Source organism: Panthera uncia, chromosome C2 (genome assembly GCF_023721935.1).
Source record: "Panthera uncia isolate 11264 chromosome C2, Puncia_PCG_1.0, whole genome shotgun sequence".
Taxonomy (NCBI): Eukaryota; Metazoa; Chordata; class Mammalia; order Carnivora; family Felidae; genus Panthera; species Panthera uncia.
This window is the reverse complement of record NC_064810.1, coordinates 22,107,712-22,126,344: the sequence shown is the minus strand read 5'-3', so window position 1 is coordinate 22,126,344 and position 18,633 is coordinate 22,107,712. Positions and strand designations below refer to the sequence as shown.

At 34.0% G+C, this 18,633-nt stretch overlaps 1 protein-coding gene across 1 annotated transcript in view; it reads left to right on the top strand.

The window, feature by feature from the left end:
• Positions 1 to 18,633, top strand: part of NCAM2 (neural cell adhesion molecule 2) — a 219,847-nt gene that overhangs the window by 147,427 nt on the left and 53,787 nt on the right. Inside the window, exon 12 of the mRNA XM_049629156.1 lies at positions 15,426 to 15,545. Coding sequence (XP_049485113.1) covers positions 15,426 to 15,545 — 120 coding nt within the window. The remainder of the gene's footprint in view (positions 1 to 15,425; positions 15,546 to 18,633) is intronic.

The window sequence follows — 18,633 nt, the reverse complement described above, 5'->3', positions numbered from 1 at the left end:
TGACCTGAGCCGAAGTTGTTCGCTCAATCGACTGAGCCACCCAGGTGCCCCACCCCTATAATTTTTTAAATCATGCCAATATATTCCATTTTAGTAAACATTGATTTTTTATTGTTAAAGTTCATTATTATGAACAATATTTTCTGTACTATAATACTATAATACATAATATTTATATATGTATATATTTATATACATAAATATTCTCAAAGTTTAAGGAGGAGTAAAGAGCTTTTTCTTTATCTGGTAAGTGTCTCAAGATTCTATTATTAAGAAGGTTCTAAGGCCTTCTTCAGTAGTGCTATCCTGTAGGAAAGGTTGAACACCATGGACTGGCATAATCAGAAATGGTTTCAGAGACTGACACTACTCTGGTTCTCTACTCTTTTACATCATGTGTGGCTCAGTCAGTTAAGCAACCAACTGGGTTTTGGCTCAGGTCATGATCTCATGGTTCATGGGATCCAGCCCCACGTTGGGCTTCATGTTGACAGCGCAGAGCCTGCTTGAGATTCTCTCTCTCCCTCTCTACCCCTCCTCCACTCATTCTCTCTCTCTCTCTCTCTCTCTCTCTCTCTCTGTCTCTCAATAAATAAATACATTTAATAAACAAACAAATAATCACTATTGTGTATAGCAGTGATTTCTAAAATACAATTCTAATTTTCCAGGATATGTAAAAGATCAGCCATTGGGGTCCATAAAGTAAACTGGAAAATATTTCCATTTATTTAATTATGTAAGTTATGATTCAGGTAATCACATTTAAAAATGGTTGACTATACTCTGTGTGTGTGTGTGTGTGTGTGTGTGTGTGTGTGTGTATGCATGTATGCACATGCTTTATGTGTCCCTCTCCGTCTCTCGTACCAGGTCCCTAAATAAACACATGGCACATCAAAGCCTGTCCACTCATTGTGTCATACATGCATTCTCTGTTCTGGCCATGCTTCAGTTTATGTTACTCCTACTCTTTCTTATCCTTCCTTCAAGGTCCAATATAAATTTGGGCTTTTTTAGAAAGGTTTATTTATTTTTCAGTAGAAATATTTTTGCATTCTTTTGAAACTCTGTAGTCAATATTGCTTGCATTAGTATTTTCCAGCTTCTCACCTCATAATATAAGTATTAAGACATAAGTCACATTTCTCTATCTTGACTGCACATCTGAGAGCCTATATAACATGTTGTATGGACTTCTGAATCTTCTACATCACCTGAGATGAATAAATGGATTATTACATTACTAAGCTTGTTTATACTCAATTAAAGTTATATAGTTGTTAAGTATTTCTAAACATGTATAAATTATTACTGTATCTAGGCTAAGTTAAGTGGAACCATCTAAGCAAGTTGGTTGTTTTTTCCTTTCTTTGAAATTTCCAAAGATTCCACGAGCTTTTCTAAGTACTGATGTTATGGAATTAGCTGTTTAATAAAACTTAATTCTATTGTATATTTTAAAAACTTCTTTTCACTTGCAAAGATTAAAAAAAATATATAGGGGCATCTGGGTGGCTCAGTTAGTTAAGCATCTGACTTCGGCTTGGGTCAGGGTCTCAGGGTTCATGAATTTGAGCCACACATCAGACTCTGCACTATCCAGAGCCTGCCTGGAATTCTCTCTCTCTCAAAATAAATTTAAAAAACCTATTATAGCTTTTTAAAAGATAATCTACGTCTAGACATAAGCAGACTATTGAGAAAATGGAGACCACAGCTTCTCTTTCTCTAAAAAAGCAGTCGTAATTGTTCCTATCTCTTTTCTTCACACTTCAGACCAAAGAGAAGCATCCAACCACTGTATGACATGTGCTCCTGCCACTGGCTCAGCTAACATTCAAGAAAGAAAGCCTGTATAGGTGGTAAAACATGTCCGTGCACTTCTGACAACTTGACATGTCAATGAACAGTTAGGGTATTTCTCTTATCACCAAAATACTACTGTGCACTGTAAAGGTGCTTCCATTTGGAGTAATTTGCTAGAAATCTTCATCCTCACAACTGGGTCTTGTGACAGACACACACTTAGCAGGAACTTTGGATTTAGGGTTAGAGACATGTGATCTTCTGTCCAGAGTAGCATTGTTTTATCTCCCCGTGTATTGGCGGGGCCACTTATCCTACATTTCATATCATTAAAGTCTTGGGTACTATTGACATTTTAATACTTAAAATACTCCAATCTGTGCATAGGGGATGCATTTCCATTAATTAATGTTTCCTTCAATTTCTTTCAAAAACTTTTACAAAAATATTTTGTAGTTTCTGTTGTGCATGTCTTAAATTTCTTTTGTTAATTACTAAGAATGGTATCTTTGATGCTATTAAAATGGAATTATGTTTTGAATTTTCCTCTTCGGTCTGTTCATTGTTAGTGTATAGAAATGCAACTGATTTTGGGTGTTGACTGTATGTTCTCATTTTATTGGATTCATTTTTAGTTCTAAAAGATTCTTGTGGAATCTTTGGAATTTTCTACATATAAGATCACATGATTGTGAACAGAGATAAATTCACTTCTTTCTTTCAAATTTAGATGCCTTTAATTTTGTCTAATTGCTCTGGCTAGTAATCCTAGTTAAATAGAAGTGGTGAAAGCAGGCATCCTTGCCTTGTTACTGTTTCTGGAGGAAAATATTTTAATCTTTCACCATTGAGTATTATTAACTGTATATTTTTAATATATGGCTTTTATTTTGCTGAAGTATTTACTTTTTATTCCTAGTGTTTTGAGTGCTTTTATCATGAATAGGGTATTAAATTTTGTCGAATGCTTTTTCTGCATCAATTAAGGTGATGATGCATTTTTTTCCTTTATCCTGGAATTGTAGTGTACTACATTGTTTGATTTTTGTATGTTGAAATATCCATGCATTCCAGGAATAAATTCTTTTGGCCATAGTAAATGAATCTTTTAAAATGCTGCTGAATTTGGTTTGCTACGATGTTATTGAGGATTTTTATATTAATATTCCTAAAAGATAATGGTCTGCAGTATTTTTAATTTGTTTATTTATTTACTTATTTTTCTAGTGTTTTTGTCTGGTTTTGACCTCAGGTTAATGGATTAATGCTTGCCTCATAGAATGCGTTAGGAAGGGTTCTTTCCTCTTTATTTATTTTTTTTTAGGAATTGTTGACAATAATTGCAATTGGTTTTTATTTAAATGTTTGATGGAATTGATCAGAAGCTATTGAGTCCAGGACTTTTCTTTGTCAGGAGATTTTTGATTACTGATTCAGTCTTCACACTAACTATAGGTCTATTCAGATTTTCTATTAGCTTATGATTTCGTCTTAGTAGATTTTGTGTATCTGGATATTTATCCTTTTCATCTAGGTTATTCAGTCGGTCAGCATACAGTTGGTCATAGTAGTCTCTTATAATCCTTTTTACTTCTGTAAAATTGGTAATAATGTCTCCACTTAATTTCTGGTTTTAGTAATTTGAGTATCTTTTTTTTTGTCTTAGTCTATGTAGCTGAAATTTTTTTTATCTTGACTTTGTTGAAGAATCAACTTTTGGTTTAATTGATTATATCTATTATTTTTCTGTTCTCTATTTCATTTATATCAGTCTTATAATTATTATTGTCTTAACTCTGCTAACTTTGAGTTTAGTCATTTCTTTTTCTAGTTCTTTAAGTTGTAAAGTTAAGTTGTCGATTTGAGATCTTTCTTGTTTCTTAATGTAAGCATTTAGAGCTCTGAATCCCTCCCTGCTCCTGCGTTTGCTGTGTCTCATTAGTTTCTCATACATGGTGTTTCTGTTTTCATTCATCGCTAAGAATTTCTTAACTACCTTTGTGATTTCTTCTTTGACTCATCAATTTGAGAGTATAATGTTTATTTTGTAATTTTTTTTAGTTTTATTTATGTTAATGATTTCTAACTTTATACTGTTGTGGTCAGAAAAGTTACTTTATATGATCTCTAACTTTTGAAGTCTTTTTAGACTTAAATTTGTGACCTAATGTATTATCTATTTTGGAAAATGTCCTGTGTGCTTTTAAAAATAATGCATTTGCCGTTGCTTTTGGATAGTATTCTGTATATGTCTGCTAAATCTAGTTGGTTTATTTTGTTGTTTAAGTCCTGTTTCCTAACTTACCTTCTGTCTGATTGTTCTATCCATTATTGTGAGTAGAGTATTGAAGACTCCAACTACTATTTTTGAACTTTTTCTCCCTCTATTTCTGTCAGTTTTTGCTTCACATATTTTGATGGTCTGTCAGTAACATGTAAATGTTTATAATTGTTGTATCTTCTTGCTGTATTGAAACTTCTATTATTGAAACTTCTATTAATGTCCTTTTAGTCTCTTGTAACATTTTTTTTAATTTAAAGTTTATTCTGTCTGATAATCAGTATAGCCAGCTCTGCTTTCTTAATATTTGCATGGATAATCCTCTCCATCCTCTCACTTTCAATCTATCTGTGTCTTTGGATCTAAAGTAAATCTCTTGTAGACAATATATAGTTGGATAATATGATTCAAGTCATTCTTCCAATCTCTCTCTTTTGATTGGAGACTTTAATCCATTTATACTTAACATAGTTACCAGTATGCAGGGACTTCTGTAATTTTCTACATGCCTTACAGATTTTTGTCCTTTATTTTCCATATTACTGTCTTCTTTTGTATTTAGTCATTTTTTTGTGGTAAAATGTTTAAATTCCTGTCTCATTTATTTTTGTGTATATCCTATGGCTATTTTCTTTGTGGTTACCATGGGGACTTTCTTTAACATCCTAAAGTTATAACACTTTAATTTGAATTTATATTAGCTTAACTTCAATAATATACAAAAAATACGCTCTTATGTATCTCCATCCCCATCCTTTTTTGTTGTTGGTATCAAAAAATTACATCTTTATGCATTGTGTGCCAAGAACATGAACCAATAATTCTTTCAAATGTGTTAATATCTTAAATTATGTAGAAAACAAAATCTGGAGTTAGAAACTAAAGTTACAATAATACTAGCTTTTAGAATAATATTTTTTAAAAAAATATATAGTCTCTTAAGTTACGGTAGAAAATCACCAGTGCAGTTGCAAATCATTGTTCCAGTAGTACTAGCTTTTGTAGTTGCCCATGTATTTACCTTTATTGAGATCTTTATTTCCTCATAAGACTTGAGTTATTAACTAGGTCTTTTTATTTTACCTTGAAAGACTCCCTTGAGCATTTCTTGCAGAACAAGTCCAGCAGTAATAGAGTAACTCACCTTTTATTTATCCAGAATGTTTATTTATCCAGAATGTCCTCATTTTTGACAAAGAGTTTTGTCAAATATAGGACAGTTTTTTCCCTTTTAGTACTTTGAATAAACCATCCCTCTGCCTTTTGGCCTCCAAAGTTTCTGATGAGAAATCTGCTAATAATGTTATTGAGGATGTCTTGTATACAATGAGTTACCTTCTCGCTTGGTGCTTTCAAGATTCTCTCTCGGCCTTTAGTTTTTGAAAGTGGATTATGATGTGTCTTGCTGTGGGCCTCTCTGAGTTCATCTACTGAACGAACACATTTATTGACAAAAATTATTTTTAAGCTCCACAATTTAATTTTTGGTTTCTTTTTTAGATTTTTCTCTCTTTATTTTGGTCATACATTGTGTTTTTTATTGTTTTTTTGTTTGTTTGCTTGCTTGCTTTATTCTTTAGTTCTTCCTTTAGTTCTTTTAGCAACCTTAAAATCGTTGTTTCAAAAGTTTTTTTCTAGTATATCTACCGTGAAATATTTTTCAGGGAAAGTTTCTGTGATTAAAATTTTTCCTTCAATGGGCCATAATTTGTTGTTTCATTGCATGCCTTGTCATTTATATGCTAAAAATTAGACATTTGATTTTAATGATATAACAACCCTGGAAATCAGTTATCCCTCTTCTGCAGTGTTAACTCTTTTTTTTAAGTTTATTTATTTATTTTGAGAGAGAGCACATAAGCTGGGGCAGAGAGAGAGGAAGAGAGAGAATCCCTGGCAGGCTCCATGCTGTCAATGCAGAGCCCAACATGGGACTCAAGCCCATGAACTGTGAGATCATGACCTGAGCCAAAACCAAGAGTCAGACGCTTAACCAGTTGAGCCACCTGGGGGGCCCCTTCCAGAGCATCAATTCTTATTTGTTATTCTTGCTTATTGCTTTTTAAAACTATTGTTGTAGACTATGTCTGTGCCAAGGATCAAACTGACATGAAAACTTAAGGTCTTCTTAGGGCACTGATTCCTTAAATACCCAGGAAGTCACTTCTGCCAAAAGGGGAAAGGCATACAACGATAAGGAGAGGTGCAACAACAATGGCTGCCCACCTTCTTGTCTGCACCTGTGTGATCAAAAGCAGCAACCAAAATCAGAGCAGGATCCCCGATATTTGAAGGAGAAGGTCCTTTTTACACACCTGACTCCCACATGCTGTGTGCAAGCCACTCTAGGAACATGTGCTCAACTGCCTGCTACTTGATTGGGCAGGGACGTGTAGCTACTATTGTGCTAACAGCTGAAATTGACCAAATTGACCACAGTTTACTATCCATATATTCCCCCTGGAAGTTGCAAGCCTTTAACAGACTCGAAGATTCCAAAATATTTACATCAGACAGACTCTGCCAGTATAATTGTTGTCTAGGTGGAGAGAGAAGATTCCTTGCGCTTCCTCCTCCACTACCTTTCTAGAATCCTCCCTTTCCATTTATAACTCTTCACATTCATTGAAACTTTATATAGACACTCATTCTTTCAGTTTTAAAATTCAAGATTCAGATGATTTCTTAAAATTTTCATGAGGGATTCCAGTGCAATTGAAAAGACATTTTTAAATGCTCTAAATCAAATAATTTTGTTCTCATAAAAATAGCTGTATAGAAATGTAGTATATTTTCCTTAAATACACAAAATATTTACAGGTAATTTTTTGTTACAAGTTGTGTAGGGATATGATAGCTGCAAAATATGAATGACAAGCCTTCATATTAGTTTACTTGAAACACTTAAAGTTTGATGGAAAATGAAATACATCCATATTAAACAAGATAAAGGAAGGAATACACATGATCCAGAATATCTGGATAAAGTAGAATGTTTCTATGTTCTGAAATTCATTGAAAAATAGCTAGCAATTGATTAGAACTAATGGAGATGTCTGGATTAGCCACAGAAAAGCATGGCTACTCTAGGTGAAAATATAAATGGTGTGAGTTTAAAAAAATAGTACATAACTTTCTTGAAAGTAGAGAAAGCAAACTTTTAAAAAAGAAACCGTGGGGAAAAACTGCTCAAGTTGCACTTGGTTCTGAATCTTACTCACATTCGAAGGGAATCTCTAAGCTGTCTGTATGGTTTGCTGTGTTGCATTTAACAAGAACATAAATGACAGAGCAAAACCAGTTCATTAACTCATTATTTGGAAATGTGGCTACAAAGCTTGTGCGGGATATACGAAATACTCTGTTTGATTTAGTTTAAAAATAAATAAGACAGAAAAAATAAATTGCCCAGAGTGCACAATAAGCAGAACTAGCTAGTAAATGCCTCTCTTGTACTGTGAGAGGACTCAGAATCAGAACGCCATGATCATTTAGTCTGATCTGACTTTGCTCTGAATTCTTCATCCTTGCGTTTCTACCATTACAACATGCACCTGTGAACCAAAGGAAAAGTCGGGGGATTGTATTTGTCTTATAGTGCTGGGAATTTATGAAGATCATCAGCATGGGTTTACATGGTTCTTTCTAATGACAATCCAGAAACACATAATTCAGTAAAATATTCTAAGAAAGAGACTGTGTTCTCTAATAGCTTAAAATAAATCTTAAAAAGTATATACAGTCTTAACATTTTTGTTCGTTTATCGTTTTTAGCCTTATATGTATTTAGTGTCTCTGGGAAGAGAATATAAATATTCCTGCATTCAGGTTAATGAAGATTTTTTAAAATTCCTTTTTCGCAAATGATTTTCTGTACTCTGGCTTTACAGGCCACAATACAGTCATGGGAAGATGCAATGCTTTAACTCTAAGACAGAATCTTGTTCAAATCTAAGCTTTGATACATACTGGCTGGTTGGTCTTTCTGAGCTACCATTTATTTATTTATGAAATGTGGAATGCACCCAAACTGTCCTAGTCTAAGTATGAAATGAAATACCATCAAATGGGATTTGAATAATGGATTTTTCCCCCATAAACAAGAAGTTTTTGTTGGAGAAGTAAAATGTGCTTTAAATGCTCAGCAATACAAGAGTGGAGTCAAAAAAATGACAAAGGAGAGCAACTATAGATTTAGCAGTGTCCTCTTTGGGCCAGTTTCTTTTAAAGTGATGTTTTGTTTGGCATAGTTTTTAAAATGTCAATAAAAACTCTTTATTGAATTCTTACTTTGCATTCAAAATATGTAGGCTCTGTGAGGGCTGGAGACACTCTCTCTCTCTCTCTTTCTCTCTCTCTTTATATGTTTTTATATGTCTTTTACATGTTTTATATGTCTTTACATATATACACACACATATATATATATCTGTGTGTGTGTGTGTGTGTGTGTGTGTGTCTTGCTCACCATATTCTTACAATAAAGAGCTTCCAACAATAAAAGAGCTAAGTACAAAAACAGGGAGCATAATCAGTAACAGAAAAAGTACGTAATTATTAGGAGGTTAAATAACTAAAATGAGTCTTGAATTTTCATTAGGCATGGTGGGGAGACGTTTAATTTCAAAAGCTCAGCTCATGCTCGCTACCCCTGCCAAAACAAACAAACAAAACAAAACAACAACAACAACAAAACTTGTAGCATTAAGAGTTTTTTGGGCACACACATTTTGAACAATTAGCATATTTATAAGTAAAAAATAATACTATGATTATTTTCAATTGTTGAGATTTCGTGAGCATTTTCCGAAAACCTATTGTTTTAGACTGTAGAAGGAGACATTTGGTAATTATACATCTGTCATATTTTACGTACTAAGTGGATCCTGAAAACAAGTATCAATTAAACTTTTCTTGGGTGAGTAATTTTTATATGCTAAGAAATGTATTTGAAGTGAAAAAAGTATGAATTGTTTGTGAAAAAATATTTTTGAGGACTCTGTCCTGTTTTATTTATATACTTATTTAAGTTTATTTATTTATTTTGAGAGAAAGAGTGAGAATCTGAAGCAGGCTCTGATCAGTCAACACAGAGCCCGACATGGGTCTCGATTTCACAAACCGTGAGATCATGACCTGACCTGAAACCAAGGGTCTGACAGTTAACCAATTAACTGAGCCACCTAGGTGCCCTTAAATTGTCCTGTGTTTAAATCAAAGTTTTTATCCAGAGTATACTTCAAAGGGAAGACATTTGTTTGCAAGAGACAGTATGTGCTTCTTGTGTAAAACCTTCTATCAGTTGAAACTCAGTTGTTAAACTGTTTGTTTTTATGAATAGTTTATACTCATAATGAAAAAGAACATAAAAGCAGTACAATAAAGAAAAAATTAGGAATTTCATAACTGATAAGCTATGGTCTTAAAATAGGGTCATCAGTATACCATTTTGAGTTGAAAGCCCCATACAAACCACATAATTATTTTTCTTTCTACTTTGCATCAATCTGTATCAATATGAATTATACATCACACAGAATTTGTTCATAGATGTTATATATATATATATATATATATATATATATATATAAAAGTATATATCCATGCAAGTCATATATTATTATGATTCATTGAAGTCTTTGGGTACTTTTAAAAAGATAAGATTATATTCTTTTGTAAGTAATGGAATCTTGAAACACAATATGATTAGTGCAAAAATGCATATTTTACTTTTTATATTTTTAGTGTTTATTTATTTATTTGGAGAGAGAGAGAGAGAGAGAGTGTGGGCACACATGCGTGAGTGGGTGAGGGGTAGAGAGAGAGGGAGAGAGAGAGAATCCCAAGCAGGCTCAGTGCTGTCAGCACAGGGCTGGATGTGGGGCTCAATCTCAGACTGTGAGATCATGACCTGAGCTGAAATCAAGAGTCGGATGCTTAAGCGACTGAACCACCCAGGCGCCCTGCATATTTTACTTTTTAAAAGCAAATGAAAATCCAACTGAACTAAATTTCTTAAAACTTAAGACTTAAAGACACACTTTGCACTGGTAAATGGAATAATTCCTCAAGTCCTTCGTAGGTATGTAGTGAATAAGTGGAGTGAAAGTATTAAAAAAAATTCAACATTATGGATAGAATACACTTTTATTTAAACCTGCTGCAAACTGTTACAGAAAGTCAGATAATTCTGTCAAAAAAAAAAAGAGGAAAAAAAAAAGGTTTTGGGCTTGTTTTAATTGTTTAGAGAACAAAAGCTGAATCTTAGGTGAGAAACTTCAAGGGATTTTGTATTTTCAGTTTTAACCGAGAAGATTAGCAGCAAGTGTAATTTTGAAACATCAGTCCCATCCTAGCTAAGCTTTGTGGTTTCTCATAGCTGTCTGACATGTTTCACAGTTCATGACAGCCTGAATAAGTTTCATTTCCAGTGGGTGATACAGCAGTTCCAGACCCAGGGAGTCCTTATCTGCTTACACTGACCGGCTGGAAAAGCCGTGGAGAGGCCTGAGGTTTAAGAGAGCAAAGAGAGCATGGCTACATTTAATCTCACTTTAGAACTTGGCTCAGCCTAATTAGTTTGCAAATATGTAATTTATTTTGCCACAAGGGTCATAAATAGTCTGTAGCCTCTGGTTCTCTTGACAGCTGTAGGGATGGGATTTACAAGAATACATAACCTGAACAAACAAAAACTTAACTTTATTCAACTTCCTTTAATAAAGTCTGATTGATTCCCTTCTTAAAGGGAAAATGAAACTTCAGATTTTTCTCTCTAGCAATGCCATTCCCATACTTGCAAAAATAATGTTAAATAGTTTCTGTTTTCCTTCATTTGCCAGTTTAAATGTCATTATTTTTGCACACTTCAATATTTGCTGCACTTTTGCATGTATACCCAGGTGACAAAATGGTCATTTATGAAATTCAATTATATTTAAGTCAAGCAGCAACATTAAATTAATGAGGCAAACCAGATTCTTTATAGAACCTGTACCTGTTGCCATGTCAAAGAAAAATTCATTGTGGTGTATACTTTTCAGAAGAATTACGTTATGATTTCCAAATCATGCTGACTAAATATAACTATAACATACCTTAATTTATGCCATTTGTCCTTAGAGAACTTTCAGTGGTTTGTAATCTAGATCGACTTTCACCTAATTTTCAAGTTTGAATTTCTAACAAATTATAAGGAAAGAACCCATCCCACACCTCAGTCTGTGGTTCTTTTGTTCTATTGTATGGGCACATTTGGGGAAAGAAAGTCTTCCATTAACTAACTTCATAATTTGAGGTATGACTCTATTATAGAGTAAGCAGCCTTTCGTTTTTCAAGTGGTAGTTTGCTTTCATGCTCTACCTTGGCTATTCAAAAACCCTATGTTTGGTAATATGCCAGGAAATTGTGGATGATTTAATGTATATATCCTCTCATTTAAGAAAGGCAAGTCAAATTACAGATACGGGCTTTGCCTCCCCTGACTTTTTTCCGTTCCCTCTCTTTAAATTGGTCCCAATTTATGGAGTTCTTTCTGTTTCACACAATAATCTTTATGTTCACACAATGTTGATAAGCCTCATAATGAGGGTTATTGTACAAAACCCTTACAGTCATAACTCAAAAACAGACTGACTTCTTCTTGTATATAAACTTTCTAAAACTTGCTTCCATAGGTTTACTTCCGTGCCTCTCCCCTATAATTTTTGAAGGCCCTCTAGGAGGCCCCGCCATCCATTTTACCTTTGAGTGTTATAGCCCAGCCTTGTAATAACTGTGCAGCCATCATTTAACCTCTTTGCTTCTCTCCTCTGCAAACTGCTCTGCTGTGAAACTCAGTCGGCAAAGGGGAGAATCGTTTTTGTTTAATGTTTATTCATTTTGGAGAGAGAGAGAAAGAGAGATTGACAGAGCAAGAGAGTGAGAAATCCTGAGCAGCCGAGGGGCAGAGAGAGGAGGGCAGGGGATTCAAAGTGGGCTCTGTGCTAACAGCAGAAAGCCCAATGCAGGGCTTGAATTTAGGAATTGTGAGATCATGACCTGAGCTGAAGTTGATGCTCAACCCTCAACAGATTGAGCCACCCAGGCGCCCCGGGGAGAATCTTGTCAGGGAGAACAGAAGACTGTGAGGAAACTTGGGAGACTTGATTCTGAATTGATTATAATGTAATTAAAGAAATGAGTTTCCCCTTTGGTAGAGATAGAGGGACACTCAAAGCTCCTCACATGCCCTGTGAAATGGTGAACAGAGGAGAATGGTGACAGTTCAGGCCAGAGAGAGCTTTGACTAGAAATATTCAGATAATTCAAGTAAAATGTAGAGGTTTTTTGGGGGGAGAGGTGGGTTGTTGTTTCCATTGTTTAATCTAATAACCTCGATTTTCCTTCATGTGATGTGCTCTGATACTTTAATAGTTCTATTGTTACCGACTTTTAACCTAAAATAAGGAACGGTCTGATTTCCACACTTTTGATTTGCAGATAATTTTATTTATAATTAAAATTGTATGATTTAAATTCTGTTGATTTTCTTGCTGAGTTGTGTCAAGGCAAACAACCAAACATAAACATTACTAATTGTTCTCACCTACTCGGCTGAGTTACAGTTTATCAGTGATCTTAAAATGATGGTAGTGGTTCCATCTTTACGTCATAGAAATATGGAGAAGCATAGCACATATCAAAGTTGTCGGCAGCAGTAAAGACGTCTATAGCAATCTCTCCTATATCATTTGTAGCATACTATGTAGATACCTATGTAAATATTAATATTTATAAGTAAGTATCTCTGAGACTAAATACAGACTATTTTGCCATTAAACACAGAGTCAAAGATGAACAACTTTGGAATATCCATTATTTGCATTACCTCACAGTCTCCATATAATATCCCTATTTGCATAGATCACTGATGCCTAGTGATGATGATTTTACAGGTCACAAATTATTTTATCTATACCTTCTTTCAGTTTATCTTTATACTTTTGTTTCTATGACATATACTAAAAATGTCTTCCTTTATAAGTTGGGAGACTAACTCAGCCCTAGGAATTGGTGGAATCTCAGTCTGGTGGAATGAGGCTCAGAAACAAATGACTTTTTTCATGATTTTAAAGCATGCATCACAATAGTGTCTTCTTGAAAAGGTTTTTGTAGTCAGACTAATACCTGCCTGCGTCTTACATGTCCCCATGCTACCCCAAGTCATTCACCATAAAGGTAAAGTAAAGGATAATCAAACACTGGCTCCTCCCTAATATCACATTGAACACTGACTGGTCCATGACAATATTGACTGCCCAAGGGTCTAAGCATTTTGTTACAAGCCCTGAGGAACAAATACACTTTCATAAAGCTTTAAAAATCTCTGCAGAACAGTAAGCCTAGTTCACATTGGTTTCAAATTTGTTTTATTTATTTACTGGAAAAATTGATAAGATGTGTTGACTTTTAAACTCTTGAGTTCCTTATTATACTGACTTTGAACAGAAACTTTCTCTCAAGGACGGTAGGTTTCCACTGTCTCAGGATCTCGGCTTTCTAACTTTTAATTTGATTCCCTCCATCGTCTGCATGACCTAACCCACTAATCTCTCAGTTACAACTATTTTTCCCCTCGGGCTAATATTATATACACCTTGATTCCAGGTCACTAATCAACTGGATTTGGGTTTCCTGAAAAGCTCACAGATTGTTACTTTGTCAGCAACAGTTGGATTCAAACCTTGGTCTGGGTTTTCCCATTTAATCTTGTAACTTCTAATTAGTTGGATATCCCTGACCATCAGTGTTTTCCCACAAGGCCTCCCTTGACTTTGACACCAAATATTATAATCTGAGTCTTTGACAAGGCAATGTACTCTCAAAAACAAGTTCAGTTTTTTTACAAGGTAGAGAAATTGAGAAATACAAATGTAAATTTTGCTGATTGGGAATACATCTTTTTGCTGGTTTTAGAACATCTGTACTATATTAAATAAGGTCTGTTTGATATCTGGAATGTTTTTTTCCATTAATAGGTGTCTGATATATATCAGATACATGTAAAAAATATATATATAATTTTTTATACTTTTTAAATTCTGTATTTTAGAAAAAAATCTTTAATGTGCATTCAGAAACTTTTTTCTTTTCTGTAGTTTAATAAATAATTCAATGAAGATTTAAATAATTATAATCAAAAAGCTAAAGAGATGTCATGATAATGAATATTGGGGAAAATAATGAAACAAAAGGAAGTATCAAAACAGATTCATGATGTATATTCATATAATGTAGAATAAAAAATATCACCTAAAGAATCTGTATTATAATGGAATTAGTTTTCAAAAATATGCTAATAAGTTATATTGTAATTTATTGAATGTATACCATCTTCAGTCATGGTTCATAGAAAGCAATATCTCTACAAATATGATCCTTTTATGAAACTTTTATTTTATGATCGATTATATCTTCTATTATGAATTGGTCACTTGATTTATTATGTATGCCAGACATAATTTCCTTTTGATTGTTTATCAAGGCTTTGCCACTTCCACTAGTAAATGTTTGCACTCATTAGTGAAAGCAGTAAGGATAGAGGCATCTATGGGATTTTGTTGGCTTCATCAGAGGAATTTGTAAAAATATGAGATTTTGAAAACCGCAATTGTACCCAGATTTTTTTTTTTTTTTTTTTTTTTTTTTGGCAAATTGAAGAGGTTGACATGACCCAGGAGATGTTTCTGATAGCATTTACATTCCTGCACTTTTTCAGATTCTCTCTTCTTGGTGTCATGTTGAATCCAAGTCTAATAAAGTATAGCATTGAGAAGAAATTCAGAAAAAAATACAGGAGGAGACAACCTTCAAACCAGCATTAAAACTAATTTAATTTGATTTGAGATTATCAAATAAATGATCTACTTTGGTGGTAGAGTCAGCTTTGTGACACTCTTCAGACATGAGTGAAACATCTTATACCGGAGGCCAGAGTTCTGTCTATTGAATTCCATATCTCCATAAAGTTCCATAAAAACAATCCATTTAAAGTAGATAAATTATTTGGGATGCACAGAGTAAGGATGTTTTATTTATATCATTCTTATTTCTTGAATATATTGTTGAGTGTAAGTATCATAAGAGAAAGCTCAAATAGAGATGAAGAAGGGGACTATTCACAAATCATTTCTTATTTGTATTTCCTATTTTTTCAAGTATTTTTTGGAAAGATTTACGATGAAAGTATTCATTTACTTACTAAAAATTATTAAGCATAAGCATATATATATGTACATGTACATATTTACATCCATATATATTTGTATTGTTTGTTTTTTTTTCCTCCTCTAGCAATGGTTGTTTTGAGCAACCTGGAACCAAATACAACTTATGAAGTCAGGGTTGCAGCAGTAAATGGAAAAGGGCAAGGAGACTACAGTAAAGTAGAAATCTTCCAGACATTACCAGTTCGTAAGTAATCATCTGTTTTGCTCTCTGTTGCCTTTCTCTTCACTTGCAAATTTAAGGGATTTTAAAATTCATGGAGGTGTTTCAATACTCTGGGGGAGTGAATTATGTCTTTGTTGAAGTGGTTTCTGAAAATGGTGGCATCTAAGATTTATAAAAATAACTTTGCTCTGGAACAAGGCAAAAAAGAAAAGGTGTACTACAATAAACACAGCGAAACTACTCTTGGGAAATTGTCCCCATCAGCAACGTGTCCTATTCATTTGCTGTCTGATTAATTAGATTATAAGGTTTAGTCTATAGTCTGTGAGAAAGCAAAAACAGTGACTATGTAACATGTCCAATATTCTATTCTTTTGATGAGACATGACCATTGCCTTTATCCCATAAATTATATAGGCCCTAACTGTGAGAAAAAGGCGCCACTAAATAAGTCCATTACCATGGTGACTACAGAAGACTAGCTATTGTAGCCTTGTTCCTGCTATTATCCTGTTTTGGGGTGTTGTAAATCAGTTGAATTATACAAAGTTAAGGTAAATTTGAAGAGACTTCTGTTTCCTTTATGTTGAATAAATTATTTGAAAATGTGAGAAAATTTGACTGTGACTCAACAAACACTGTTATAAAATCCATGCATCACCCTGCTTGTTATATACACCTACTAGGACAGTCAAATTGGCCACAATAAATTATCTTGCCCTTATTTGTGACCAACTCTTGGTTCTCATAAAATCCGTCAGATGTCTTCTCTTTTCTCCACGTCTGATGCCTATGTCTTTTTTCAGCCCCTCATTATTTTCTCTCAAGAATGACTACTGATACATCTAGACTGACAATCATATTTTCAAACCAAAATAATTCTGGAGTGACTTTACGCAAATATAAACAGATCTATCCCTTCTCTACCTATAATCCTTAACACCAACCTTCACCTTTGCACCTTCTGTCCACACACACATCTGCCTGCCTGACCTCCTCATACCTCCTTCCTCTGTGGCCACAGTGCCATCTGCATCAGTAGATGGAACTTGAGTTTGGTCATACTGTTTTCTCTTTCCAAAGTACTGTGCATTCTCTCTTGATTCCTCTCTCCAGGTCACCGCACATCAATCCCCAAACAAGGCAGGACCAGTGAGACCTTGGCTAACCTCTCCAATGTTTTCTCCTCTTTTAATTAGGCACACTACCCTTCACTCATAGAACACCGTCCTTGTTGTTTCACCCATAAAACTCTACTCTTTTACTCTTTTTTTATTTTTTTTATCTCTTCTTTAAAAATTATGATGCTTCTAATCTCTTAATGTCCTGCTGTTGACTTGCAGACCTCTGTCCTAGACATTGAGACTTTAAGGGTCAGGTCTTAGTTTTATTTGATAATACCCATGTATTTTATCTGCTTCTCAAGATTTTTTTGAAGTTTAAATAAGATGATATATGCGGGGCACCTGGGTGGCTCAGTCAGTTGGGCAACCAACTTCAGCTCAGGTCGTGATCTCACAGCTTGTGAGTTGGAGCCTTGCATAGATTCTGTGCAAAGCCTGAAGCCTGCTTTGGATTCTGTGTCTCCCTCTCTCTCTGCTCCTCCCCCTTCCCCACTCGCACTCTGTCTCTCTCTCTTTCAAAAATTAAAAAAATAAAAATAAAAAATAAAAAAGATGATATTATATACAAAGTGCTTAATGTGTCATAATTATCCATTATTAATTCTTGATTGTTATTTATATTATTACTTTTGCATAAACATTCCACTGTAATTGCTGATAGAAACCATTATTTTAATCAATTCCTTTCTGATAGACATTACGTTTGTTCTGAACTTTATTTTCCTTTCAAAGGAAGTAGCAACTGTAATGGAATCACAAATTTAGTATATTGTTTTTTTTTATTTTTTAAATGTTTATTTATTATTTTTGAGAGAGAGAGAGAGAGAGCGCACGCGAGAACGGCAGGGGCAGAGAGAGAGGGAGACACAGAATCAGAAGCAGGTTCCAGGCTCTGAACTGTCAGCACAGAGCCCATCATGGGGCTTGAAATCAGGAATTATGAGATCATGACCTGAGCCCAAGTCAGATCCTTAATCGACTGAGCTACCCAGGTGCCCCACAAATTTAGTATATTGTAAGGTTATATATAGACATAAATATTTTAAATACATATGTCAACTGAAAATGCAGTTTCTGCTATATAATTATTATCTCAAAATGCTGTTATTAAAATAATATGATTACAATATTATTAAATTTATACTGTACAACACAAATGTTCTAAAATTCAATTTAAAAATTATACTAAACCAACCAAGTATAAAATCCATTTTATAATATTTAGGTTTTCCCATAATCTCTTATTATTGTACTGCTTTTTACAGACATTTTAATTCCTTTATTGAAAATACATTGAATAGAAATCATGTCATGTCATAATATATGCACACTAATTTAATTTATTTTAATGAAGAATCACTCCAAAATTCATCTATTTGCTTTGTTTCTATATGACCCTAGTAAAGACTATTTTATCATTTACTTATCATTTATTTGCCATTTACTTGCATGTCAGCACACCCAACTGGCATATTTCCTTAACGATATGACTTTACTCAAATGAACTACTCACTACATAAGGTTATAAACACCATATCAAAAAAAGATAACCTGCTGAGAATAAAACTAGATTTTCCATGTTTGGAGGCATTAAATCATCTTCACTGTATTCTGCTTAGTTTGTCTTGACATTCCTCTGACTAGACCAATACTACAAGTTTGTGTAACCTTGAAAACGAAAGCATACCCTGTGAAAGTTCCTCCGTATTACTATATTCATATCTATAAGGAATTGGAAGAAATAGGGGAAGAGGATGCCAGTGTTGCCGAAGGACATCACATAAGTGACACGTAGCAAGGAGTTCCCATTCCAAATTGCCAAGCAGTGATGGCATCCTTCGTATAGAAAACTCTTATATTTCAGTAGATCCTGTTCATATTAAACATACAAGCATCTTTGTTATAAGACCACCTCCATGGGAAGAAACATGAAAGGCAAGTATATTCGTGAAGTCAGAAGAAAAAATGTGTATATTGGATGGAAC